The sequence below is a fragment of the Camelus bactrianus genome, chromosome 10, assembly GCF_048773025.1.
Source record: "Camelus bactrianus isolate YW-2024 breed Bactrian camel chromosome 10, ASM4877302v1, whole genome shotgun sequence".
Taxonomy (NCBI): domain Eukaryota; kingdom Metazoa; phylum Chordata; class Mammalia; order Artiodactyla; family Camelidae; genus Camelus; species Camelus bactrianus.
The window spans coordinates 708,669-735,448 of NC_133548.1; the positions used below are offsets into that span (position 1 = coordinate 708,669).

At 61.0% G+C, this 26,780-nt stretch overlaps 2 protein-coding genes across 15 annotated transcripts in view; one reads left to right on the top strand and one right to left on the bottom strand.

The window, feature by feature from the left end:
• Positions 1–4,733, top strand: part of AP2A2 (adaptor related protein complex 2 subunit alpha 2) — a 61,784-nt gene extending 57,051 nt beyond the window's left edge. For 11 of the 12 annotated variants that reach the window (XM_074371345.1, XM_074371342.1, XM_074371343.1 and 8 more), the window contains 6 exons: positions 808–897; positions 1,634–1,757; positions 2,742–2,858; positions 2,951–3,020; positions 3,139–3,273; positions 4,052–4,733. In XM_074371345.1, the coding sequence (XP_074227446.1) occupies positions 808–897; positions 1,634–1,757; positions 2,742–2,858; positions 2,951–3,020; positions 3,139–3,273; positions 4,052–4,129 (614 nt within the window). In that variant the 3' untranslated portion in view covers positions 4,130–4,733. Of the gene's footprint in view, positions 1–807; positions 898–1,633; positions 1,758–2,741; positions 2,859–2,950; positions 3,021–3,138; positions 3,274–4,051 lie in introns of those variants that run through there. The other variant, XR_012509455.1, reaches the window with a different exon arrangement.
• A 1,119-nt stretch (positions 4,734–5,852) lies between these two features.
• MUC6 (mucin 6, oligomeric mucus/gel-forming) overlaps positions 5,853–26,780 on the bottom strand; it is a 31,946-nt gene continuing 11,018 nt past the window's right edge. Inside the window, exons 28-34 of one of the 3 annotated variants that reach the window (XM_074371339.1) lie at positions 26,289–26,321; positions 25,610–25,654; positions 25,299–25,523; positions 8,928–24,689; positions 7,346–7,384; positions 6,756–6,858; positions 5,853–6,421 (exon numbers count right to left, since the gene is read on the bottom strand). In XM_074371339.1, coding sequence (XP_074227440.1) covers positions 6,244–6,421; positions 6,756–6,858; positions 7,346–7,384; positions 8,928–24,689; positions 25,299–25,523; positions 25,610–25,654; positions 26,289–26,321 — 16,385 coding nt within the window. In that variant the 3' untranslated portion in view covers positions 5,853–6,243. Of the gene's footprint in view, positions 6,422–6,755; positions 6,859–7,345; positions 7,385–8,927; positions 24,690–25,298; positions 25,524–25,609; positions 25,832–26,288; positions 26,322–26,780 lie in introns of all 3 variants that reach the window. The other 2 variants (XM_045517199.2, XM_074371340.1) reach the window with 2 other exon arrangements.

Sequence of the window (26,780 nt, forward strand, 5' to 3'; positions counted from 1 at the left end):
AAAGGGGGGGCGGGGGAGGGGAGCGAGTGTTTAGTGGGGACAGAGTGTCAGTTTGGGAAGCAGGACAAGTTCTGGAGGTGATGGTGTGATGGTCACGTGATAATGTGAATGTGGTTAGTGCCCCGACCTGTGCACCTAGAAATGGTTAAGATGGTAAATTACAGGTTACATATATTTATCATATTTTTTTCAAAAAGGCTTTTTTGTTTATTACTCCCCCCCCCCAAAAAAAAACTAATGCCCACTGACTGCTGGGACTGCTGCCCAAGGAGCACTGTGGGCTGACACCCACCTCCCTCGTGGCACCGTGAAGGAGCCTCGGGTGGACTTGCTCTCCTCTGTCTGTGGAGCAGCTGGAAATGTGCAGACAGGGGGCAGTGCATCTGCCCCAGGACCCTCCGGTGTTGGGAGGGCCGGCGGGTCCTGCTCCAGGGACTCCCTGCAGGTGGACTGCGGTGCTCAGTCTCTGACCTGGTGAGGACTGTGCGCGGCCGTGTTGGTGGCACCCAGGCCTGGTGGGGGTCCCCTAGATTGTGGGGGTGGCGCCCGGCTGCTCTTCCTCGTCAGGAGACTTGAGGCTCACATTCCACTCTGAGTAGTTTGGGTATGAAGACGTTGGCAGCTAGTGCAGAGTTGGTGTCGTGCTGTGGCCCAGGGCTCCGGGAGCGGCGTTTGTGAGGGACCCTGGCCACCCTGCCTGGGTGCCTGGGTCCCTGGGCCCAGCGTGGCCGCCAGCTCAGCGGGTGGCCCTTGTCTCCAGGTGCGCGTCCGGGAAGCTAGGGCGTGACGTGTTTTGTGCCCTCCTAGGTCGTATGTTCATATTTTATGGTAACAAGACCTCCACGCAGTTCCTGCATTTCACTCCTACACTCATCTGTTCGGATGACCTCCAGGCCAATATCCTTGGTTCCGCTGCGCCCGGACCCTGGCAGACAGTAATTTGGGACTTCGAGGCGGGTTTTGAGGGCATCTCCGGGGGCTGTCACCGCAGGTTGTCTTCCCACCCTCGGGTTGTTAGTCGCAGCAACGCTTGTGGGGCCCACGCGGCCTCGGCTCCTGCTTCGATGGCTGGTTCATCGCTTTCTTACTCACCTGTTCTGGTCTCCAAATCCCTCTGAGCTCTGAGCTCTGGTCTCTGGTCTCCTGCTCTGGGAGTCTCCCAGGGAGCGGCCGTGGGCGGGAGACCGAGGGGGGCTTCTCCACCGTCAGCTTTGCTGTCCGGGGTCTCTTGCCATGGGTGGGCTGCTCTGGGGGAGGGAAGGAGGGGGAGGCCCGGCTTGACCACAGCCCTCCTTACTACAGGCCAGAGCCATTTTTATTGTAAGATAAACATGTTTTAAACATAGACTATTAACACTAAATGTTTCAAAACAGTCGTCAAAGAGGGGAGGGTGTAGCTCAGTGGTAGAGCATGTGCCTAGCATGCGCAAGGTCCTGGGTTCAGTCCTCAGTACCTTCATTTAAAGTAATTAATTAATTAATTAAAAAAAACCTGTCATTAAAAATACACACATGAAAGATTTCATCCGAGATCAGGAGGTGCACTCCGACTCCTACAGACCCCTTCTAGAGCCTTTCTGACCTGGGGCTGGCTCGGCCCTGCCTGCTTTCTCAGCTTCCTTGACGCACACACGCCTAAGCCTACAGACCAAGCCTGTGGACCCCACCGTGGACGGGGGTGCGCAGGTGCAGCAGGCCGTCAACATCGAGTGCGTGTCCGACTTCGCGGAGGCGCCTGTGCTCAACATCCAGTTCAGGTGGGAGCCCCGGGCTGCATCACCGCCCGGTCCTGCTGGGCCCCAGGGCATCGGGGCTGGGCCCCTCGTCCTCACAGACCTCGGGGTGGTGTGAGGACTGAGGGGCGACCTAGGCGGAGGCTGGCCCTCGCTGTGCACATTGCAGCAGTGGCTCCAGAGGGGAAGGGAAAGGTGCCCAGGGTTCTGAGATGCTGGGCGGATGGGGCCATCTGTCCAAGGTCCGGTGCTTTCAGGCTGAGACACGGAGGGGCCCACCCCATGGGCTTGGGGCCAGCCAGGGCCCCTGTGCCGCTGCCTGGCCCACGGCTCTGAAAGTCAGCTGCAGGGCGGCATCCCTCCAGATGGTCGCCTGGTGTGTGCGGCGCTGCGTGGCTGCACTCCGAGCACGCACACCGTCTTGATGAGTTTTCTGTAACACGTTTGTGTGGCTCCCTGGCTGCTTCCTGTCATTTCTCAGTGAGTGCAGGAGCGCGCGCGTGACCAGCCTCCCCTGTTAGGTATTTGTAACTTTGTTTTGGAAAGCGTGTTTTCAAACGTTAAAAACACAGAGAACTGAAAGTACTGTACTTTGTAAAATGTAGGGAAATAGACGTGCACAAATTTTGTTTCGTTCTGTAGGCACACTCCTTTTTCTGTGGCCTTTTCTGTGGTCTTTTTCAAAAAGAAAAAAACCCACACAGTTTAAACCAGCTTGGACTTGTAGGACGTGGGTTGCTGGGGAAGAGTGACGAGGGGGTGGCTGTCCCCGGGTTAGTGTGACAGGTCCCCCGACCGGTGCGTGGCAGTCCTCAGCTGTGGATGGCGCCGTGCCCAAGCCAGGCCGGTCCCCAGGGCGCAGGACCACCCTCCCCAGCGCCCCGCCCCTCCCCCCGCCCTCAGCCCTCTGCTCCTGGGGGCTGTGCACGAGGGAGTGGCTCCCAGTTGAGGTGCAGGCTTTCCAGCCGCCCGCGCACCCCTTTCACCGTGTCTCTGTGTTGCTCACAGGTATGGGGGAACCTTTCAGAATGTGTCTGTTAAGCTGCCTATCACACTCAACAAATTTTTCCAGCCCACAGAAATGGCTTCTCAGGATTTCTTTCAGCGTTGGAAGCAGCTGAGCAGGTGAGGGGCTGACCCAAACCCTGTGCGGTGCTGATGGGGGCCCTTCAGGCAGGGCCAGAAGCCGGGCTTACACCGGCCTTTGTTTCTCACAGTCCACAGCAGGAAGTGCAGAGCATCTTCAGAGCAAAGCACCCAATGGATACAGAAATCACGAAAGCCAAGGTCAGTGCCTCGCTGGGGTCGTTTCCAGAGTCGGGAGGTGGCCAGGGCCCTCCAGAGACCCTCGGCCCCTGCCTGGGTGCTGGCACCAGGCGCTCCATCTCCCGTTTCTTTCCCACAGATTATTGGCTTTGGTTCTGCACTCCTGGAGGAAGTCGATCCTAATCCTGCAAATTTTGTGGGAGCCGGTATCATTCATACCAAAACCACGCAGATTGGATGCTTGCTGCGCTTGGAGCCGAACCTGCAAGCCCAGGTCAGGCCCCGGGGGAGCGGCCCAGTCACTTCAGTTTGTTTGTTTTTGTTGTGGTGTAAGTTACACACAGTGAGATGGATGCGCAGGTAGATCCCCAGTGTGGTAATTTGATGAGTTTCAACAGACACGTATGCCTGTGAACCACCACCTGTTGGTACGTGTAAAATTGCCAGTGTCTCAGAAAGTTCCCTGGCACCCCACTGGGGCACCATCCCCAAGAGGCAGCGCTGTGTGGCCCGGCATGGGCTCCGCCTGGCCCTGAGCTGGCAGTCACCAGTTGCTGCTGTGTCCAGGGTAGGTCCTCGTGGACTGTGTGGCACTCCTTTGTGGGGAGGTGCCCCGTTGGCTTGCCCAGCCCTCCTGTCGATGGACCTCAGGCCGCCCCAGTTTTGGGACACTTTGAATGGGGCTGCTACGAACACTGGCACATGTCTTGGTGTGGACGTGTGTTTTCATTTCACTTGGGCAGTACCCAGGATGGGACGCAGGCTCATGGGGAGCATGAGCCGTCAGCTCCCCAGCGCTGGCCGGGGCAGTTAGACGCCCACCTGTCCATGTACACGCTGGCGCTGGCGATGGTCAGACTTTCTCATTTTAGCTGCTGAAGGCATGTCTAATGTTTGAGTCTCTGTCACACAGTGGAACGCTTCCAGGGAAGGGCTGAGCAGAGGCCTGGAGTGGCCACCCGGCAGGTACTCTGCTGCTGGAGCAAGGGCCCTACCGAGGGCCGCGCCAGCGGGCAGGTGGGCGGGGGCTGACTGTTGTTGTCTCCTTTCAGATGTACCGGCTCACGCTGCGGACCAGTAAGGAGAGCGTGTCTCAGAGGCTGTGCGAACTGCTCTCAGAGCAGTTCTGATCCACGGGGCAGCTCCCATGTCTGCACCTGCCTTCTTCCTGCCCTTTGTCCTTGTGACCGTGCTGCGCGCCAGCGCCTGTCTGACATTGCCGCCAGGAGCTCCCACCCGCTGCCCGGCTCCGCCCCTCCTGGGGTGGGTTGTGAGGGAGAAGAGGCCCAGCTGGACTCGCCGGCCTGCCGGTCAGGAGGAGGGGCGCGGGTCCTGGGATCAACTTTCCTAGAAATCAGGACAGTTCTGTGCGGAAATCTACAAATTAAAGGGAAATTAGAAGTTTGAATGAAAATGGACATTTTTGGGGAAATTTTTAAATGAGCGTTCCTCTCTGGCACTCTGAGAGGAGCAGTGTGCATCTGTGGTATGGATGGGTCTAAACTAGGCCATGTGGCCATTTTGGGGGTGGCTGCTGGGTGCCTGAGACTGTGAGGTTGCCCTGGGCTGGAGCAGTGCGTCCAGGCGCCAACATGAGCGCAGCACCTGGGGCGGGGCCCTGACTCTGGAAGTCAGACTCAGCGGTGCTGTGTGTCCTGGCCGCCTTTAGTTCTGTGTTCTTTTCCCAGCGTGGCCTTTTTGAAGGAGACATTAAAGCCGCCTGTTTGTCTGAGACCTCGCTTGCGCAGTGTGCGGGGGCAGGGTTCCTGGTGGCTCTAGAGAGCGTGTACCTAACTTCACGCATCTGGAGGTTTCAAACAAGTGCGCTGTCACCCTAGGGGCGAGCTGGCACTGGTTTGTGATTGGAGGGTTCAGTGTGGGTGGGCAGAGGAGATTGCGGGAGCTGAGCTGGTCTCTCCTCTGTGCAGGGGACCTCACAGGCTGGTGTGGTTTCTCTGGGGTCATGCGTGCAGGCCAGGGTGCTGTGGGCCTTGGCCTGTGCAGTCGGAGGAGGGGGGCCTTTGTGTGGTCAGGAGGTGGAGGGCCATTGGGGGATGAGCTGATGCCCCAACTCAGGGTGCCCTGACACTCTGCGTGGCCATGGAGTCTGAGGCTGTGTGGGTGGTGGCCATGTCATCCTGCTTTTGTTCAGGCTGCTGGATGACCTGGTGCTTGGGCTCCAGCATGTGGGTCGCCAGCGGGGTGGTGGTTTCGAGTCAGCTGACTCGAAATGGCCTGCCCTCCGTCCGCCATTCTAGGTGGGCATCTGCCAGTCAAGTGCGTTCCTTTCCGAAGGGAAAACAAGCGCTAGGTCGGTGGCCAGAGTGTGTGTGGTCTTCGGAGGGAGAAGCACTCAGCATGTGGCTCGTGGCCCGTCCTGCGGGCCGTGTGGGGCCTTGAGCTCCGACGACGTGGCCACGGCGCCCCGGTCTCGGGGTGGAGGCGTAGGAGTGTCGGGGTGGCATGCCTTTCACCCTGTGCCTGGGTGCAGGGCGTGGCTCACTTATCCCGGGGGTCCTGGCCTCAGCTCCCCCGGCTCCGCCCTACCAGTTGAGGACCTGCCTTCTGGAGGCCTTGGGCCTAAGGGACACGTGGGCCCAGGGGTTCCTTCCTGGAGAGCGAGCCCACTGAGCTCTTTTGGGGTGACCCCAGCCACAGATGGGGTGCATGTCCCACAGGACGCAGGGCTTCACAAGGGAGTAGCCCTGAGCTGGGGAGGGTGCAGGCCCCACAGTGGTGTCCCTTCCTGGCGCAGACCCATGCTGGTCCAGCCCTTTGGGGTGGGCGTGGGTCTGGGGGTTCAGAACACCCGAGGGGCATGGGAGACAGCAGAGCAGAGCCCACGGGCGAGCCTTTGCGCGTTGATCAGTGCCAGTTTATTTGTTAATCTGTTCATGGTGGGCCCATCGTTCCCGGCGGCTGAGACGCCCCTCCCCTGACTGCACAGCCCCTCTCCTCGCTGTGACCTCTGCCTCTTCCCTGCTCGCCCCTGCTTGGGGCCCCCCTTTCCTCAGGAACCCCCTCTGAAGCAGCCTTCCTCTCCACTCCCACCCTGGGGTCAGGTCCCAGCAGGACCGGAAGGCTGCCTTCAAAGGCTGGGAGGCTGGATGGACAATCGGTGGGCTCGGCCGGCAGGTTTGGTGGGAGCTACGGGAACCCGGCCCGCAGCCCCTTTCTCCTCAGGGCCCAGGCAAGCCCCAAGTGGGGCCTTGTGCCCCGGGGGAGGGTTTCGGGAGCTGCTCCTCTAATCTCCACAGCGCCGGGGGCTGCACGCGCAGCTGCTGAACACCTGCAGGGGGAGCACCAGCCGCTGTCCCAGCGCCCTGGGGTCTGTGCAGGGCAGCTCGAGCTGCTTCTCATGGGAGCTGAGGGGGTGGCAGCAGCTACAGTGGGTGTCCACTTGCATGGTGTCGGTGTTGAAGCTGCAAAGGAGCCGCGGCGGAGAGTGCAGATCAAGGCCTCTGCCTCGAGAGCGCTCCTGCCCTCCCCAGCCGCCCAGAGAGCTGGGTCCCGGTGGGTGGTTAGGGGAGCTCCCGTTGCTGACTTCCCCAGTCTGCCAGTCAGCCCTGAGTCCCCGGTGCCTCCAGGCAGGTTTGGAGGTGGGGACAGGCCAGGGCCACCTGACAGGGCAGCACGTGGCCTGTGGCTGGGAACTCTGGAGCAGAGCTTCCCCGACTCCTACTCGGAGCCACCTCTGTTGGGCAGGGCAGATTCCAAGCCTAGGACCGGACAGACTTCCCGGGTCCCACAGCTCACCTAGCCGAGGAGGCGCAGACACCCTCACAGCGGGTCACTGTCACGTTGGCTGTGCACCCCTGGTAAGTGATCTCCTCCTGAACCTCCCTCACGCTGCAGTTCCCTGGGAGCCAAGAGGCAGGTGGTCAGGGCAGCCCCAGGGCCTGGCTGAGGGGCAGGTGTAGCCTCTGGGCCTCAGGTTTTCAGTCCCTTTCTGTGTGGGATGGTGGGTAGTCTGGACTCCACTGAGGGGAGGTGGCCAGCTGCCTGGCCACTTAGCTGACCTAGGTGGGATGGTGGGGGCACACACCAGCACTTTCCTGCCCGCAGTGGCCTTCTACCCGGACCCCTGCCCCACACTCAGGCCCCCGCCCCAGACCATCTCCTCTGTCTGAGCCCTGCTGAGCTCAGGCCTCACAGCTGTGCTTGGGAGCAAAGCCTGGTAGTTCCTCATTGTGTGTTTTCTTCCTGAAAGTTGGCTGCACGGGACTCCACCGGGGTCAAGTCAGGGTTTTTCTCGGAGGATAAGGCAGATTCCCAGCACTGGCCCTGGTTTAGCCATGCTCAGCTCCAGCTTCCCTTGCCACCTCCCCTCCCGGCCTGCTACCAACCTGTGGGCATAGGTGTCTCTGGTCTGCTAGGCCCAGTACCTGCAGGAGGGATGAGTGGAGGATGTCAGTGTCCCCAGAGGGGGCAGATGGTAGCACAAGAGCTTCCTGCTAGGGTCTGTACTCGCGGTGGGGGTGGGATGTGGCACGACTATGAGCTCTGTCCTGCATCAATCCTGGTGGACAGACTGTAGCGATGAGCTGTCTCAGGGGCCCTGGTGGCTGGCCAAGCAGTGTCGCCGTTAGGAGCTGCCACTGTGGACCTCGAGTGCAAAGCTGCGAGGAGTTCCTGTGCAGACTGAATTGTCTGTCCTGCTGTCCCATCGCCCCCACACAAGGCCCCCCATGGCCTTGAGCCCTGCTTACCCTGCTTTTCTGCTGAAGGCAGAGATGGGAGGCCTGGCAGGGGCGGGGCTCTGGGTGCTTGCCTGCAGGTGGTGTTGCCTCCAGCTCTCCTCTCTCCTGCTCTCCCCTCCTGCTCCCTCATCTCACTTCCTGGGTCCCTCCTTGTGGGCCACCCGCACCCAGCCCTGGTCCCATGAGAGAATGTGTTTCTTTTCAACACTGTCCTACGGTGGCAGATCATCCTACTGGGGGATGGGTGCCATGGAGGGGACACTCGGAAGACAGGGGAGGGGTGTCCCTCGAGAACCAAGTATGCCCAGCAGGCCTGGGGGCAGGAAGGCAGAGGGGAGGAGGAGGAGGCGGTAGCATGGAGACCCGGGCAGGTGCTGGAGCGTGGAGCCCTGGCCACTGGTCCCAGTGGGAACCCCGGCATCGTCCGGAGTGAGGCATGCCCCTCCTTTCAGCAACCTGAGGGAGGGTTGCGGTGGCAGAAGCACAGGGGAGGGTAGTCCTGGGAGGCTGCTGCTGAGCTCCCCTCAGAGGGAGGCCAGTGCCGCAGCGGGGACTGTCGGAGAGCACACACGAGCCAGGTACGGGACAGATGTACAGGCCCAGAGGCGGGAGGGGGGGCCACCCGTGGAAAGCCAGGCACCCATTTTGGCCAGTCTGGAGAAATGCCCAGAGCAGTGGGGAGAAAGTAGCTAGAACCTGGTCCAGAAAGCCTGAGGGGGCCCCAGGGCTGTGGGGGCAGCACACAGGACGGCCGGGGGTGGGTGGAGGAGGCGTGGTTGTGCTGCTGCTGGGCCCTGTCCGTCCCATGCACCCCGGGACACAGCTGAGGCCCTGGACCTCAGCGACCTAGAGTGACCCCAAGAGCACATTGGGACCACGTAGAAGTCAGGGTGGGCACCCACTGCTGCGAGTGACCCCAAGCTGTCTCAGTGCTCTGCACTGCACGGCCATCCCCAGGCAGGGGAAGTGAAGACTTTAGGGGGAAGAAGGGTCCGTGCCTGCTGGAGAGGCTGGGCCAGCTTCTGTCGGCAGCTGGTGGAGTGCGATGGGGGACAGCAGGTGGAGCAGAGGCTATAGCCGTTTCTCACCAGAAAGCTTGAGGGGACAGGAAGAGGCAGGAACTGCACTGGACCTGCATTCCTGACCTAACTGTCAGCGAGAGCGGAGAGAAAGGACGAGAGGAAGCACACACTCGAGGTCACGAGGTGGCGGCAGAGACACGACTTACCAAGGGAGCTGGGTAGAGACGTGATGAGAGAGGAGGCAGGGTGGCTCTCAGTGGGAAAGGACGTGGCAGTGGGGAAGTAGGAGCTTCCAGGCTCAGTGATGGAGCTGGTCAGGAATAGAGTGGTCAGCAGCCCAGTAGTGCTGGGTGGTCTGGTGGTGAGGTTGGTGGCTGGGGAACTTGGTACAGCTGTCACCCCCAGCGTGGAAGACACGAGGCCATGTATAGGGGCATCAGTGGTAAGAGAGGTGAATTGTGATGTAGTGGACTGAGAGGACGCAGTCGGGGAGGCAGGGGTGCTGGCCGTGGTCTGAGCGGTGGACAGAAAGACTATGGTGGTGGAATTGGGGACAAGGGACAGGGTGGGTGAGGCTGAGGGAAGGGTTGTGCTGCGCAGGGGAGAAGTGGAAGTGAAGGGAGAGGACGGGACACGAGTGGAGGTGTAAGGGGAAAAGGAGACACTGGACTGAGAGGCTGTGCTTGATGTGCTCTGGGGTCCAGGGGAAGAGGCACTGTGGGGACCGGAAGTACTTGTGGGGGAGCCTGCGGAAGATGGAGGCAAAGATGATATGAAGGAAGGAGACGTGTCTGATGAAACGTGAGGAGTGAAAGAGGAAGGAGTGTACGGGAAGAGGTGAGGGGAGGTGTTAGATGAGGAAGATGAGGAACGTGGAGAATTAAACACAGTTGCAGACGTGGACCAAGAGGTAGGGCTTGACTTCGGGGACGTTGGAGAAGATAAGGCAGGGTTCAAGCTAGAGCTGAGAGGAGAGGGAGAAGAATGACTTAGTGGTGTGGTGGAATTAACTCGGTGAGTACTTGGTGTTCCTGGGGAGGTGGCAGATGTTGACACGTGAATGGGAAGAGTCAGTGGCAGTGACGGAGTCGGGAAGGTGGTGGTGGTCCGGAAGGATGTTTCCGTGGCTGGAGGTGTAGTGTGGGAGGTGGTGGGCACAGGGACCGTGGGGGTGGAGTGTGTGGTGAACGAGGTGTGTGAGCTGGTGGGCGTCGCTGCGGCCGTAGTGGTGACACTGTGCATCATGGGGGTACCAGTACCTCTGCTGGTGGTGGAGGTGGAGCTGGTGGTGTGTGGTGTGGATGTATTTGGAGGATGGAGAGTGGAAGGCGAGTGTGATACAGGGGAAGTGGAGGTTTTGGCTGTACTGAGTGAGGTGTGGCCGTGGGTGGTCTCAGTTATGATGGTGGTGAGTGGCGGGGCCGTGGGTGTGGGTGCCGTGCCCGAGGTCTTCGGGGTAGTAGATGTCAGTGTGGTGCCTGTTGGCGGTGTGGTGGAGGACGATGAGTGGCCATCAGTGGTTCTGGGAGCATGGTGAGACGTTGGGGTCCCCGAGGAGGGGGCAAACGTTGACACACGGATGGGATGGGTCACTGGCAGTGACGGACTCGGGAAGATGGTGGTGGTCTGGAAGGATGTTTTCATGGGTGGAGGTGAAGTGTGGGAGGTGGTGGGCACAGGGACCGTGGGGGTGGAGTGTGTGGTGAGTGAGGTGTGTGAGCTGGTGGGCGTCGCTGCGGCCGTGGTGGTGACACTGTGCATCATGGGGGTCCCAGTGCCTCTGCTAGTGGTGGAGGGGGAGATGGTGGTGTGTGGTGTGGATGTGTTTGGAGGATGGAGAGTGGAAGGCGAGTGTGATACAGGGGAAGTGGAGGTTTTGGCTGTGCTGAGAGTGCTGGGGCCGTGGGTGGTCCCAGACGTGATGGTGGTGAGCGGTGGGGCCGTGGGTGTGGGTGCCGAGCCCGAGGTATTCAGGGTAGTAGATGTCAGTGTGGTGCCTGGTGGCGGTGTGATGGAGGATGAAGAGTGGGCATCAGTGGTTCTGGGAGCATGGTGAGACATTGGCGTCCCCAGGGAGGTGGCAGACATTGACACAAGGATGGGATGGGTCAGTGGCAGGGACCGAGTCAGGAAGATTGGGGTGGTCCGGAAAGATGTTTCTGTGGGTGGAGGTGTAGTGTGGGAGGTGGTGGGCACAGGGACCGTGGGGGTGGAGAGTGTTGTGAGCGAGGTGTGGGAGGTGGTGGGTGTGGGTGAGGCCGTGGTGGTGACGATAAGGGTAACGGGGGTCCCAGTGCCTCTGCTGGTGGTGGAGGGGGAGCTGGTGGTGTGTGGTGTGGACGTGTTTGGAGGATGGAGAGTGGAAGGCGAGTGTGATACAGGGGAAGTGGAGGTTTTGGCTGTGCTGAGTGAGCTGGGGCCGTGGGTGGTCCCAGTCGTGATGGTGGTGAGTGGTGGGGCCGTAGGTGTGGGTGCCGTTCCCGAGGTGTTGACAGTAGTAGATGTCAGTGTGGTGCCTGTTGGCGGTGTGGTGGAGGACGAAGAGTGGGTGTATGTGGTTCTGGGAGCTTGGTGAGAGGTTGGGGTCCCCGGGGAGGTGGCAGACGTTGACAGATGGATGGGAAGGGTCAGTGGCAGTGACGGAGTCGGGAAGATGGTGGTGGTCCGGAAAGAAGTTTCCGTGGGTGGAGGTGTAGTGTGGGAGGTGGTGGGCACAGGGACCTTGGGGGTGGAGTGTGTTGTGAGTGAGGTGTGGGAGGTGGTGGGTGTGGCTGAGGCCGTGGTGGTGACGATAAGGGTAACGGGGGTCCCAGTGCCTCTGCTGGTGGTGGAGGGGGAGCTGGTGGTGTATGGTGTGGACGTGTTTGGAGGATGGAGAGTGGAAGGCGAGTGTGATACAGGGGAAGTGGAGGTTTTGGCTGTGCTGAGTGAGGTGGGGCCGTGGGTGGTCCCAGTCGTGATGGTGGTGAGTGGTGGGGCCGTAGGTGTGGGTGCCGTTCCCGAGGTGTTGACAGTAGTAGATGTCAGTGTGGTGCCTGTTGGCGGTGTGGTGGAGGACGAAGAGTGGGTGTATGTGGTTCTGGGAGCGTGGTGAGAGGTTGGAGACCCCAGGGAGGTGGCTGATGTTGACAGATGGATGGGAAGGGTCTGTGGCAGTGATGGAGTCGGGAAGATGGTGGTGGTCCGGAAGGATGTTTCCGTGGGTGGAGGTGTAGTGTGGGAGGTGGTGGGCACAGGGACCGTGGGGGTGGAGTGTGTGGTGAGCGAGGTGTGGGAGCTGGTGGGTGTGGGTGAGACCGTGGTGGTGATGCTGTGCGTCATGGGTGTCCCGGTGCCTCTGCTGGTGGTGGAGGGGGAGCTGGTGGTGTGTGGTGTGGATGTATTTGGAGGATGGAGAGTGGAAGGCGAGTGTGATACAGGGGAAGTGGAGGTTTTGGCTGTACTGAGTGAGGTGTGGCCGTGGGTGGTCTCAGTTATGATGGTGGTGAGTGGCGGGGCCGTGGGTGTGGGTGCCGTGCCCGAGGTCTTCGGGGTAGTAGATGTCAGTGTGGTGCCTGTTGGCGGTGTGGTGGAGGACGATGAGTGGCCATCAGTGGTTCTGGGAGCATGGTGAGACGTTGGGGTCCCCGAGGAGGGGGCAAACGTTGACACACGGATGGGATGGGTCACTGGCAGTGACGGACTCGGGAAGATGGTGGTGGTCTGGAAGGATGTTTTCATGGGTGGAGGTGAAGTGTGGGAGGTGGTGGGCACAGGGACCGTGGGGGTGGAGTGTGTGGTGAGTGAGGTGTGTGAGCTGGTGGGCGTCGCTGCGGCCGTGGTGGTGACACTGTGCATCATGGGGGTCCCAGTGCCTCTGCTGGTGGTGGAGGGGGAGATGGTGGTGTGTGGTGTGGATGTGTTTGGAGGATGGAGAGTGGAAGGCGAGTGTGATACAGGGGAAGTGGAGGTTTTGGCTGTGCTGAGAGTGCTGGGGCCGTGGGTGGTCCCAGACGTGATGGTGGTGAGCGGTGGGGCCGTGGGTGTGGGTGCCGAGCCCGAGGTATTCAGGGTAGTAGATGTCAGTGTGGTGCCTGGTGGCGGTGTGATGGAGGATGAAGAGTGGGCATCAGTGGTTCTGGGAGCATGGTGAGACATTGGCGTCCCCAGGGAGGTGGCAGACATTGACACAAGGATGGGATGGGTCAGTGGCAGGGACCGAGTCAGGAAGATTGGGGTGGTCCGGAAAGATGTTTCTGTGGGTGGAGGTGTAGTGTGGGAGGTGGTGGGCACAGGGACCGTGGGGGTGGAGAGTGTTGTGAGCGAGGTGTGGGAGGTGGTGGGTGTGGGTGAGGCCGTGGTGGTGACGATAAGGGTAACGGGGGTCCCAGTGCCTCTGCTGGTGGTGGAGGGGGAGCTGGTGGTGTGTGGTGTGGACGTGTTTGGAGGATGGAGAGTGGAAGGCGAGTGTGATACAGGGGAAGTGGAGGTTTTGGCTGTGCTGAGTGAGCTGGGGCCGTGGGTGGTCCCAGTCGTGATGGTGGTGAGTGGTGGGGCCGTAGGTGTGGGTGCCGTTCCCGAGGTGTTGACAGTAGTAGATGTCAGTGTGGTGCCTGTTGGCGGTGTGGTGGAGGACGAAGAGTGGGTGTATGTGGTTCTGGGAGCTTGGTGAGAGGTTGGGGTCCCCGGGGAGGTGGCAGACGTTGACAGATGGATGGGAAGGGTCAGTGGCAGTGACGGAGTCGGGAAGATGGTGGTGGTCCGGAAAGAAGTTTCCGTGGGTGGAGGTGTAGTGTGGGAGGTGGTGGGCACAGGGACCTTGGGGGTGGAGTGTGTTGTGAGTGAGGTGTGGGAGGTGGTGGGTGTGGCTGAGGCCGTGGTGGTGACGATAAGGGTAACGGGGGTCCCAGTGCCTCTGCTGGTGGTGGAGGGGGAGCTGGTGGTGTATGGTGTGGACGTGTTTGGAGGATGGAGAGTGGAAGGCGAGTGTGATACAGGGGAAGTGGAGGTTTTGGCTGTGCTGAGTGAGGTGGGGCCGTGGGTGGTCCCAGTCGTGATGGTGGTGAGTGGTGGGGCCGTAGGTGTGGGTGCCGTTCCCGAGGTGTTGACAGTAGTAGATGTCAGTGTGGTGCCTGTTGGCGGTGTGGTGGAGGACGAAGAGTGGGTGTATGTGGTTCTGGGAGCGTGGTGAGAGGTTGGAGACCCCAGGGAGGTGGCTGATGTTGACAGATGGATGGGAAGGGTCTGTGGCAGTGATGGAGTCGGGAAGATGGTGGTGGTCCGGAAGGATGTTTCCGTGGGTGGAGGTGTAGTGTGGGAGGTGGTGGGCACAGGGATCGTACGGGTGGAGTGTGTTGTGAGCGAGGTGTGGGAGCTGGTGGGTGTGGGTGAGACCGTGGTGGTGATGCTGTGCGTCATGGGTGTCCCGGTGCCTCTGCTGGTGGTGGAGGGGGAGCTGGTGGTGTGTGGTGTGGATGTATTTGGAGGATGGAGAGTGGAAGGCGAGTGTGATACAGGGGAAGTGGAGGTTTTGGCTGTACTGAGTGAGGTGTGGCCGTGGGTGGTCTCAGTTATGATGGTGGTGAGTGGCGGGGCCGTGGGTGTGGGTGCCGTGCCCGAGGTCTTCGGGGTAGTAGATGTCAGTGTGGTGCCTGTTGGCGGTGTGGTGGAGGACGATGAGTGGCCATCAGTGGTTCTGGGAGCATGGTGAGACGTTGGGGTCCCCGAGGAGGGGGCAAACGTTGACACACGGATGGGATGGGTCACTGGCAGTGACGGACTCGGGAAGATGGTGGTGGTCTGGAAGGATGTTTTCATGGGTGGAGGTGAAGTGTGGGAGGTGGTGGGCACAGGGACCGTGGGGGTGGAGTGTGTGGTGAGTGAGGTGTGTGAGCTGGTGGGCGTCGCTGCGGCCGTGGTGGTGACACTGTGCATCATGGGGGTCCCAGTGCCTCTGCTGGTGGTGGAGGGGGAGATGGTGGTGTGTGGTGTGGATGTGTTTGGAGGATGGAGAGTGGAAGGCGAGTGTGATACAGGGGAAGTGGAGGTTTTGGCTGTGCTGAGAGTGCTGGGGCCGTGGGTGGTCCCAGACGTGATGGTGGTGAGCGGTGGGGCCGTGGGTGTGGGTGCCGAGCCCGAGGTATTCAGGGTAGTAGATGTCAGTGTGGTGCCTGGTGGCGGTGTGATGGAGGATGAAGAGTGGGCATCAGTGGTTCTGGGAGCATGGTGAGACATTGGCGTCCCCAGGGAGGTGGCAGACATTGACACAAGGATGGGATGGGTCAGTGGCAGGGACCGAGTCAGGAAGATTGGGGTGGTCCGGAAAGATGTTTCTGTGGGTGGAGGTGTAGTGTGGGAGGTGGTGGGCACAGGGACCGTGGGGGTGGAGAGTGTTGTGAGCGAGGTGTGGGAGGTGGTGGGTGTGGGTGAGGCCGTGGTGGTGACGATAAGGGTAACGGGGGTCCCAGTGCCTCTGCTGGTGGTGGAGGGGGAGCTGGTGGTGTGTGGTGTGGACGTGTTTGGAGGATGGAGAGTGGAAGGCGAGTGTGATACAGGGGAAGTGGAGGTTTTGGCTGTGCTGAGTGAGCTGGGGCCGTGGGTGGTCCCAGTCGTGATGGTGGTGAGTGGTGGGGCCGTAGGTGTGGGTGCCGTTCCCGAGGTGTTGACAGTAGTAGATGTCAGTGTGGTGCCTGTTGGCGGTGTGGTGGAGGACGAAGAGTGGGTGTATGTGGTTCTGGGAGCTTGGTGAGAGGTTGGGGTCCCCGGGGAGGTGGCAGACGTTGACAGATGGATGGGAAGGGTCAGTGGCAGTGACGGAGTCGGGAAGATGGTGGTGGTCCGGAAAGAAGTTTCCGTGGGTGGAGGTGTAGTGTGGGAGGTGGTGGGCACAGGGACCTTGGGGGTGGAGTGTGTTGTGAGTGAGGTGTGGGAGGTGGTGGGTGTGGCTGAGGCCGTGGTGGTGACGATAAGGGTAACGGGGGTCCCAGTGCCTCTGCTGGTGGTGGAGGGGGAGCTGGTGGTGTATGGTGTGGACGTGTTTGGAGGATGGAGAGTGGAAGGCGAGTGTGACACAGGGGAAGTGGAGGTTTTGGCTGTGCTGAGTGAGCTGGGGCCGTGGGTGGTCCCAGTCGTGATGGTGGTGAGTGGTGGGGCCGTAGGTGTGGGTGCCGTTCCCGAGGTGTTGACAGTAGTAGATGTCAGTGTGGTGCCTGTTGGCGGTGTGGTGGAGGACGAAGAGTGTGTGTATGTGGTTCTGGGAGCGTGGTGAGAGGTTGGAGACCCCAGGGAGGTGGCTGATGTTGACAGATGGATGGGAAGGGTCTGTGGCAGTGATGGAGTCGGGAAGATGGTGGTGGTCCGGAAGGATGTTTCCGTGGGTGGAGGTGTAGTGTGGGAGGTGGTGGGCACAGGGATCGTACGGGTGGAGTGTGTTGTGAGCGAGGTGTGGGAGCTGGTGGGTGTGGGTGAGACCGTGGTGGTGATGCTGTGCGTCATGGGTGTCCCGGTGCCTCTGCTGGTGGTGGAGGGGGAGCTGGTGGTGTGTGGTGTGGATGTATTTGGAGGATGGAGAGTGGAAGGCGAGTGTGATACAGGGGAAGTGGAGGTTTTGGCTGTACTGAGTGAGGTGTGGCCGTGGGTGGTCCCAGACGTGATGGTGGTGAGCGGTGGGGCCGTGGGTGTGGGTGCCGAGCCCGAGGTATTCAGGGTAGTAGATGTCAGTGTGGTGCCTGGTGGCGGTGTGATGGAGGATGAAGAGTGGGCATCAGTGGTTCTGGGAGCATGGTGAGACATTGGCGTCCCCAGGGAGGTGGCAGACATTGACACAAGGATGGGATGGGTCAGTGGCAGGGACCGAGTCAGGAAGATTGGGGTGGTCCGGAAAGATGTTTCTGTGGGTGGAGGTGTAGTGTGGGAGGTGGTGGGCACAGGGACCGTGGGGGTGGAGAGTGTTGTGAGCGAGGTGTGGGAGGTGGTGGGTGTCGGTGAGGCCGTGGTGGTGACGATAAGGGTAACGGGGGTCCCAGTGCCTCTGCTGGTGGTGGAGGGGGAGCTGGTGGTGTGTGGTGTGGACGTGTTTGGAGGATGGAGAGTGGAAGGCGAGTGTGATACAGGGGAAGTGGAGGTTTTGGCTGTGCTGAGTGAGCTGGGGCCGTGGGTGGTCCCAGTCGTGATGGTGGTGAGTGGTGGGGCCGTAGGTGTGGGTGCCGTTCCCGAGGTGTTGACAGTAGTAGATGTCAGTGTGGTGCCTGTTGGCGGTGTGGTGGAGGACGAAGAGTGGGTGTATGTGGTTCTGGGAGCTTGGTGAGAGGTTGGGGTCCCCGGGGAGGTGGCAGACGTTGACAGATGGATGGGAAGGGTCAGTGGCAGTGACGGAGTCGGGAAGATGGTGGTGGTCCGGAAAGAAGTTTCCGTGGGTGGAGGTGTAGTGTGGGAGGTGGTGGGCACAGGGACCTTGGGGGTGGAGTGTGTTGTGAGTGAGGTGTGGGAGGTGGTGGGTGTGGCTGAGGCCGTGGTGGTGACGATAAGGGTAACGGGGGTCCCAGTGCCTCTGCTGGTGGTGGAGGGGGAGCTGGTGGTGTATGGTGTGGACGTGTTTGGAGGATGGAGAGTGGAAGGCGAGTGTGATACAGGGGAAGTGGAGGTTTTGGCTGTGCTGAGTGAGCTGGGGCCGTGGGTGGTCCCAGTCGTGATGGTGGTGAGTGGTGGGGCCGTAGGTGTGGGTGCCGTTCCCGAGGTGTTGACAGTAGTAGATGTCAGTGTGGTGCCTGTTGGCGGTGTGGTGGAGGACGAAGAGTGGGTGTATGTGGTTCTGGGAGCGTGGTGAGAGGTTGGAGACCCCAGGGAGGTGGCTGATGTTGACAGATGGATGGGAAGGGTCTGTGGCAGTGATGGAGTCGGGAAGATGGTGGTGGTCCGGAAGGATGTTTCCGTGGGTGGAGGTGTAGTGTGGGAGGTGGTGGGCACAGGGATCGTACGGGTGGAGTGTGTTGTGAGCGAGGTGTGGGAGCTGGTGGGTGTGGGTGAGACCGTGGTGGTGATGCTGTGCGTCATGGGTGTCCCGGTGCCTCTGCTGGTGGTGGAGGGGGAGCTGGTGGTGTGTGGTGTGGATGTATTTGGAGGATGGAGAGTGGAAGGCGAGTGTGATACAGGGGAAGTGGAGGTTTTGGCTGTACTGAGTGAGGTGTGGCCGTGGGTGGTCTCAGTTATGATGGTGGTGAGTGGCGGGGCCGTGGGTGTGGGTGCCGTGCCCGAGGTCTTCGGGGTAGTAGATGTCAGTGTGGTGCCTGTTGGCGGTGTGGTGGAGGACGATGAGTGGCCATCAGTGGTTCTGGGAGCATGGTGAGACGTTGGGGTCCCCGAGGAGGGGGCAAACGTTGACACACGGATGGGATGGGTCACTGGCAGTGACGGACTCGGGAAGATGGTGGTGGTCTGGAAGGATGTTTTCATGGGTGGAGGTGAAGTGTGGGAGGTGGTGGGCACAGGGACCGTGGGGGTGGAGTGTGTGGTGAGTGAGGTGTGTGAGCTGGTGGGCGTCGCTGCGGCCGTGGTGGTGACACTGTGCATCATGGGGGTCCCAGTGCCTCTGCTGGTGGTGGAGGGGGAGATGGTGGTGTGTGGTGTGGATGTGTTTGGAGGATGGAGAGTGGAAGGCGAGTGTGATACAGGGGAAGTGGAGGTTTTGGCTGTGCTGAGAGTGCTGGGGCCGTGGGTGGTCCCAGACGTGATGGTGGTGAGCGGTGGGGCCGTGGGTGTGGGTGCCGAGCCCGAGGTATTCAGGGTAGTAGATGTCAGTGTGGTGCCTGGTGGCGGTGTGATGGAGGATGAAGAGTGGGCATCAGTGGTTCTGGGAGCATGGTGAGACATTGGCGTCCCCAGGGAGGTGGCAGACATTGACACAAGGATGGGATGGGTCAGTGGCAGGGACCGAGTCAGGAAGATTGGGGTGGTCCGGAAAGATGTATCTGTGGGTGGAGGTGTAGTGTGGGAGGTGGTGGGCACAGGGACCGTGGGGGTGGAGAGTGTTGTGAGCGAGGTGTGGGAGGTGGTGGGTGTGGGTGAGGCCGTGGTGGTGACGATAAGGGTAACGGGGGTCCCAGTGCCTCTGCTGGTGGTGGAGGGGGAGCTGGTGGTGTGTGGTGTGGACGTGTTTGGAGGATGGAGAGTGGAAGGCGAGTGTGATACAGGGGAAGTGGAGGTTTTGGCTGTGCTGAGTGAGCTGGGGCCGTGGGTGGTCCCAGTCGTGATGGTGGTGAGTGGTGGGGCCGTAGGTGTGGGTGCCGTTCCCGAGGTGTTGACAGTAGTAGATGTCAGTGTGGTGCCTGTTGGCGGTGTGGTGGAGGACGAAGAGTGGGTGTATGTGGTTCTGGGAGCTTGGTGAGAGGTTGGGGTCCCCGGGGAGGTGGCAGACGTTGACAGATGGATGGGAAGGGTCAGTGGCAGTGACGGAGTCGGGAAGATGGTGGTGGTCCGGAAAGAAGTTTCCGTGGGTGGAGGTGTAGTGTGGGAGGTGGTGGGCACAGGGACCTTGGGGGTGGAGTGTGTTGTGAGTGAGGTGTGGGAGGTGGTGGGTGTGGCTGAGGCCGTGGTGGTGACGATAAGGGTAACGGGGGTCCCAGTGCCTCTGCTGGTGGTGGAGGGGGAGCTGGTGGTGTATGGTGTGGACGTGTTTGGAGGATGGAGAGTGGAAGGCGAGTGTGACACAGGGGAAGTGGAGGTTTTGGCTGTGCTGAGTGAGCTGGGGCCGTGGGTGGTCCCAGTCGTGATGGTGGTGAGTGGTGGGGCCGTAGGTGTGGGTGCCGTTCCCGAGGTGTTGACAGTAGTAGATGTCAGTGTGGTGCCTGTTGGCGGTGTGGTGGAGGACGAAGAGTGTGTGTATGTGGTTCTGGGAGCGTGGTGAGAGGTTGGAGACCCCAGGGAGGTGGCTGATGTTGACAGATGGATGGGAAGGGTCTGTGGCAGTGATGGAGTCGGGAAGATGGTGGTGGTCCGGAAGGATGTTTCCGTGGGTGGAGGTGTAGTGTGGGAGGTGGTGGGCACAGGGATCGTACGGGTGGAGTGTGTTGTGAGCGAGGTGTGGGAGCTGGTGGGTGTGGGTGAGACCGTGGTGGTGATGCTGTGCGTCATGGGTGTCCCGGTGCCTCTGCTGGTGGTGGAGGGGGAGCTGGTGGTGTGTGGTGTGGATGTATTTGGAGGATGGAGAGTGGAAGGCGAGTGTGATACAGGGGAAGTGGAGGTTTTGGCTGTACTGAGTGAGGTGTGGCCGTGGGTGGTCCCAGACGTGATGGTGGTGAGCGGTGGGGCCGTGGGTGTGGGTGCCGAGCCCGAGGTATTCAGGGTAGTAGATGTCAGTGTGGTGCCTGGTGGCGGTGTGATGGAGGATGAAGAGTGGGCATCAGTGGTTCTGGGAGCATGGTGAGACATTGGCGTCCCCAGGGAGGTGGCAGACATTGACACAAGGATGGGATGGGTCAGTGGCAGGGACCGAGTCAGGAAGATTGGGGTGGTCCGGAAAGATGTTTCCGTGGGTGGAGGTGTAGTGTGGGAGGTGGTGGGCACAGGGACCGTGGGCTTGGAGTGTGTTGTGAGCGAGGTGTGGGAGCTGGTGGGTGTGGGTGAGGCCGTGGTGGTGACGATAAGGGTAACGGGGGTCCCAGTGCCTCTGCTGGTGGTGGAGGGGGAGCTGGTGGTGAGTGGTGTGGACGTGTTTGGAGGATGGAGAGTGGAAGGCGAGTGTGATACAGGGGAAGTGGAGGTTTTGGCTGTGCTGAGTGAGGTGGGGCCGTGGGTGGTCCCAGTCGTGATGGTGGTGAGTGGTGGGGCCGTAGGTGTGGGTGCCGTTCCCGAGGTGTTGACAGTAGTAGATGTCAGTGTGGTGCCTGTTGGCGGTGTGGTGGAGGACGAAGAGTGTGTGTATGTGGTTCTGGGAGCGTGGTGAGAGGTTGGAGTCCCCAGGGAGGTGGCTGATGTTGACAGATGGATGGGAAGGGTCAGTGGCATTGACGGAGTGTGGAAGTCAGTGGTGGTCCGGAAGGATGTTTCCGTGGGTGGAGGTGTAGTGTGGGAGGTGGTGGGCACAGGGACCGTGGGCTTGGAGTGTGTTGTGAGCGAGATGTGGGAGCTGGTGGGTGTGGGTGAGGCCGTGGTGGTGACGATAAGGGTAACGGGGGTCCCAGTGCCTCTGCTGGTGGTGGAGGGGGAGCTGGTGGTGTATGGTGTGGACGTGTTTGGAGGATGGAGAGTGGAAGGCGAGTGTGATACAGGGAAAGTGGAGGTTTTGGCTGTGCTGAGTGAGGTGGGGCCGTGGGTGGTCCCAGTCGTGATGGTGGTGAGTGGTGGGGCCGTAGGTGTGGGTGCCGTTCCCGAGGTGTTGACAGTAGTAGATGTCAGTGTGGTGCCTGTTGGCGGTGCGGTGGAGGACGAAGAGTGTGTGTATGTGGTTCTGGGAGCGTGGTGAGAGGTTGGAGTCCCCAGGGAGGTGGCTGATGTTGACTGATGGTTGGGAAGGGTCTGTGGCAGTGATGGAGTCGGGAAGATGGTTGTGGTCTGGAAGGATGTTTCCGTGGGTGGAGGTGTAGTGTGGGAGGTGGTGGGCACAGGGACCTTGGGGGTGGAGTGTGTTGTGAGTGAGGTGTGGGAGGTGGTGGGTGTGGGTGAGGCCGTGGTGGTGACGATAAGGGTAACGGGGGTCCCAGTGCCTCTGCTCGTGGTGGAGGGGGAGCTGGTGGTGTGAGATGTGGATGTGTTTGGAGGATGGAGAGTGGAAGGCGAGTGTGATACAGGGGAAGTGGAGGTTTTGGCTGTGCTGAGTGAGGTGTGGCCGTGGGTCGTCTCAGTCGTGATGGTGGTGAGTGGCGGGGCTGTGGGTGTGGGTGCTGTGCCCGATGTCTGGAGGCGTGTCGATGTCAGTAGGGTGTCTGTTGACGGTGCAGTGGAAGAGGTAGAGTGGGTGTCACTGGTTGTGGCAGCTTGGTGAGAGGTTGCTGTCCCCGGGGAGGTGGCAGACGTTGACAGATGGATGGGAAGGGTCAGTGGCATTGACGGAGTGTGGAAGTCAGTGGTGGTCCGGAAGGATGTTTCCGTGGGTGGAGGTGTAGTGTGGGAGGTGGTGGGCACAGGGACCGTGGGCTTGGAGTGTGTTGTGAGCGAGGTGTGGGAGCTGGTGGGTGTGGGTGAGGCCGTGGTGGTGACGATAAGGGTAACGGGGGTCCCAGTGCCTCTGCTGGTGGTGGAGGGGGAGCTGGTGGTGTATGGTGTGGACGTGTTTGGAGGATGGAGAGTGGAAGGCGAGTGTGATACAGGGGAAGTGGAGGTTTTGGCTGTGCTGAGTGAGGTGTGGCCGTGGGTGGTCCCAGCCGTGATGGTGGTGAGTGGTGGGGCCGTAGGTGTGGGTGCCGTTCCCGAGGTGTTGACAGTAGTAGATGTCAGTGTGGTGCCTGTTGGCGGTGTGGTGGAGGACGAAGAGTGTGTGTATGTGGTTCTGGGAGCGTGGTGAGAGGTTGGAGTCCCCAGGGAGGTGGCTGATGTTGACAGATGGATGGGAAGGGTCTGTGGCAGTGATAGAGTCGGGAAGATGGTGGTGGTCCGGAAGGATGTTTCCGTGGGTGGAGGTGTAGTGTGGGAGGTGGTGGGCACAGGGACCTTGGGGGTGGAGTGTGTTGTGAGTGAGGTGTGGGAGGTGGTGGGTGTGGGTGAGGCCGTGGTGGTGACGATAAGGGTAACGGGGGTCCCAGTGCCTCTGCTCGTGGTGGAGGGGGAGCTGGTGGTGTGAGATGTGGATGTGTTTGGAGGATGGAGAGTGGAAGGCGAGTGTGATACAGGGGAAGTGGAGGTTTTGGCTGTGCTGAGTGAGGTGTGGCCGTGGGTCGTCTCAGTCGTGATGGTGGTGAGTGGCGGGGCTGTGGGTGTGGGTGCTGTGCCCGATGTCTGGAGGCGTGTCGATGTCAGTAGGGTGTCTGTTGACGGTGCAGTGGAAGAGGTAGAGTGGGTGTCACTGGTTGTGGCAGCTTGGTGAGAGGTTGCTGTCCCCGGGGAGGTGGCAGACGTTGACAGATGGATGGGAAGGGTCAGTGGCATTGACGGAGTGTGGAAGTCAGTGGTGGTCCGGAAGGATGTTTCCGTGGGTGGAGGTGTAGTGTGGGAGGTGGTGGGCACAGGGACCGTGGGCTTGGAGTGTGTTGTGAGCGAGGTGTGGGAGCTGGTGGGTGTGGGTGAGGCCGTGGTGGTGACGATAAGGGTAACGGGGGTCCCAGTGCCTCTGCTGGTGGTGGAGGGGGAGCTGGTGTTGAGTGGTGTGGACGTGTTTGGAGGATGGAGAGTGGAAGGCGAGTGTGATACAGGGAAAGTGGAGGTTTTGGCTGTGCTGAGTGAGGTGGGGCCGTGGGTGGTCCCAGCCGTGATGGTGGTGAGTGGTGGGGCTGTAGGTGTGGGTGCCGTTCCCGAGGTGTTGACAGTAGTAGATGTCAGTGTGGTGCCTGTTGGCGGTGTGGTGGAGGACGAAGAGTGTGTGTATGTGGTTCTGGGAGCGTGGTGAGAGGTTGGAGTCCCCAGGGAGGTGGCTGATGTTGACAGATGGATGGGAAGGGTCTGTGGCAGTGATGGAGTCGGGAAGATGGTGGTGGTCCGGAAGGATGTTTCCGTGGGTGGAGGTGTAGTGTGGGAGGTGGTGGGCACAGGGATCGTACGGGTGGAGTGTGTTGTGAGCGAGGTGTGGGAGCTGGTGGGTGTGGGTGAGACCGTGGTGGTGATGCTGTGCGTCATGGGTGTCCCGGTGCCTCTGCTGGTGGTGGAGGGGGAGCTGGTGGTGTGAGATGTGGATGTGTTTGGAGGATGGAGAGTGGAAGGCGAGTGTGATACAGGGGAAGTGGAGGTTTTGGCTGTGCTGAGTGAGGTGTGGCCGTGGGTCGTCTCAGTCGTGATGGTGGTGAGTGGCGGGGCTGTGGGTGTGGATGCTGTGCCCGATATCTGGAGGCTTGTCGATGTCAGTAGGGTGTCTGTTGACGGTAGTGTGGAAAAGGTAGAGTTGGTGTCGCTGCTTGTGGCAGCTTGGTAAGAGGTTGGGGTCCCCGGAGATGTGGCAGACGTTGAGAGATGGATGGGAAGGGTCAGTGGCATTGACGGAGTCGGGAAGATGGTGGTGGTGAAGAAGGATGTTTCCGTGGGTGGAGGTGTAGTGTGGGAGGTGGTGGGCACAGGGACCGTGGGCTTGGAGTGTGTGGTGAGCGAGGTGTGTGAGCTGGTGTGCGTGGGTGAGGCCATGGTGGTGACGCTGTGCGTCATGCTAGTCCCAGTGCCACTGCTGGTGGTGGAGGGGGAGCTGGTGGTGTATGGTGTGGACGTGTTTGGAGGATGGAGAGTGGAAGGCGAGTGTGATACAGGGAAAGTGGAGGTTTTGGCTGTGCTGAGTGAGGTGGGGCCGTGGGTGGTCCCAGTCGTGATGGTGGTGAGTGGCGGGGCTGTGGGTATTGGTGCCGTTCCCGTGGTCTTCAGGGGGGTAGATGTCAGTGTGGTGCCTGTGGGCGGTGTGGTGGAGGACGAAGAGTGTGTGTATGTGGTTCTGGGAGCGTGGTGAGAGGTTGGGGTCCCCGGGGAGGTGGCAGACGTTGACAGATGGATGGGAAGGGTCAGTGGCATTGACGGAGTCGGGAAGATGGTGGTGGTCTGGAAGGATGTTTCCGTGGGTGGAGGTGAAGTGTGGGAGGTGGTGGGCACAGGGACCGTGTGGGTCAAGTGTGTGGTGAGGGACGTGTGTGGTGTAGTGGGCATGTCCTCGTGTGTGGGCGTGGGTGTGGGCGTGCGTGTCGGCGCCTGCGATGGGGGTTGCTTGTTGGGGCCCGTGGATGTCTCGGCTCTGGGTGTTGTCGATGTGGTTATCAGGTTGGTGTGCGGTGTTGTTTCGCCTGTCGTGCTGTCTTCTGGTTGCGGGCGTTCCGTGTGCCGTGTGTCCCCGGTGTTTGCCGTTTCGCTGGTCCATCCGTGGGTTGAGGACGCTGTAGAAATAGTGTTGGTCAGATACCTGTGTCGCTGTGGTGCGCTGTGCTCTGTGGGCCACCCTCACTTTTGTTGTGTCCTGCTCACTTTTCGCTTTTGGCCGTACCTGGATGGGTCTGAGAGTTTTCTTGATGACTCACGTTCCCCGTGACCCCCCAGTCATCCTTCCTCATTCCTTGTTGCATGTCAGCTGGTAGTGGTGATTTTCGGGGCCCCTTCCTGCATTCCTGGGTGGCTGTTGTCCCCTCAGCCTGATTCTCAGTGCAGCCTTCTTTGGATGGTACCCCGGCCACTGACCTGGGGACAGGGCTTCTGTTCTTGCCTTGGGTCTGGGGGACCAGAGGTTTGTGGCCCAGGCTGAGCGCTGGGGCCTGCACTTGGGTAGCATGCTGTTGGCAGCCCTTGCCCCCATGGGGCCCGTGGACCACCCGGGCTGTGTTGGTGCTGGAGGTGTGTGCGAGGAGCGTGCTTGTGGAGGAGAGCTGTCCCCCTCTGTTTTGCCGAGCCCAGCCTGTGTGTTTGCCATGCATCCCCAGACAGCTTAGGCTGGGTGTCGGGGCTGCTCTGCTATGGCCCCCTGCAGGGACCCAGAGTGGGCACGTGCTTACTCGAGGGCAGCCCTGTGGAGGTCCTTGACATCGCTGGGGTTGGCAGTGCTGTTGTGCGCACTGTGGACCGTGCTGTGGACTGTGTGGCTGCAGTGATGGAGGAGGCTGTGGGCTGCGTTGTGGCCTGGGTCACTGTGGGTCCTGTGGCTGTTGTCCTTGCGGTTGCCGTCGGTGCTGGCGCCGATGTGGCCCGTGTGGTGATAGCAGAGGTGGTTCTGGGCGACACTGCAGGAAACAGTGTCCGGAACATCCCCTGTGACCCCTCTTGCAGGGCCCCTCTCCCATGGTGCAGCTCTACCCTGGGGCCTTACCTCCCACGGAGTGTGTTGGCCCTTTCCGGGTGGTGGGGGCTGTCCCTGTGTGTATGGAGGAGAGGGCTGTGGCTCTGGCTGTGGCCATTGGTGTGGATGGGAGGCTGGAGGTCTGGATGGGAGCCTCAGGTGTGTCTGGGGAGCTTGACGAGGGTCTAGTGGAGTTGAGACCGGTGGTGCTGGGCATGGTCGTGGTGGGCCTGGTGGCCGTGGTAGGAAGGCCTGAGTCGGGTAGTTGTGCTGTTAGTGTGGGGTGAGGGGCTGGCCCAGCACAGCCTTTGGGAGGAACCCCTCTCTAGCCTGTTGGGCCCCCAGGCCACACGGGCTGGGCAGGAGGCACTGAGCTAGTGGCTCTCAGAGGGCAGCTTCAGTCCCAGCAGGGCAGGCTGTCACCTCTGTGTCCTGCCGTGCTCAGTGGCTCTGCAGTAGGGCCACCGTGGGACCTGCCGTGCCCCTCCTGTCTGGCTTTCTGGTCAGCAGTGGCCGTTCCCGCAGGCGGTGCAGCCCCAGGGACAGCCCAGTTACGCTCCTTGCCCTGCCCCACACCCGCTGGCCCGGCTGCTGCTCCCCCTGGGCTGACGGCCACAGGCCGGGCTGGCTGGGGGCTGTCCAGCAGAACAGGGAAGAGCCCCGGGGGGAAAGCCTGCTTCACCTTGGCACCTAGTATGTATGCAATCACCTGTTGTGGGCAGCGGCGTGGTAGGCGGCGGCACTGCAAGAGGAGCGGTGGTCAGGAGCGGTGCCCTGCCCCCTGCCCCGCTCCCTGCCCCCACCTGCCTGGGCCCTTCAGGGCCTTCAGGTGTGTCCCCAGAGGCAGAGGACCAGAGAGATGGAGCTACTGCAGAAGTGCCTGGACCCCTAATCCCTGCTCCCCTCCTCCCCATCGCCCTACCTCTGCATTGATGGGCCTGCCAGGGAGTGGAGGGGCCAGCCAGGGCTGTAGCCCGAAGGTAGCTGCAGGTGGTGTCCATCGCCCACCAGGCCACCTGTTGCTGAGTTCCAAGGAGACCCCTGCTCTGCACGCATACACCCCAGCAGGCTGGCAGGGCCCGGGTCTGCCCTGAAGCTGGAGGCTGGGGGAGTGGATGTTTGGGAAGCGGGGAAGGGGAGGGGGCTCAGTCCTTTCCCCTGTCTCTGGTAGCCCTAGTCTCTGGGAGTCTCAGCACCCAGG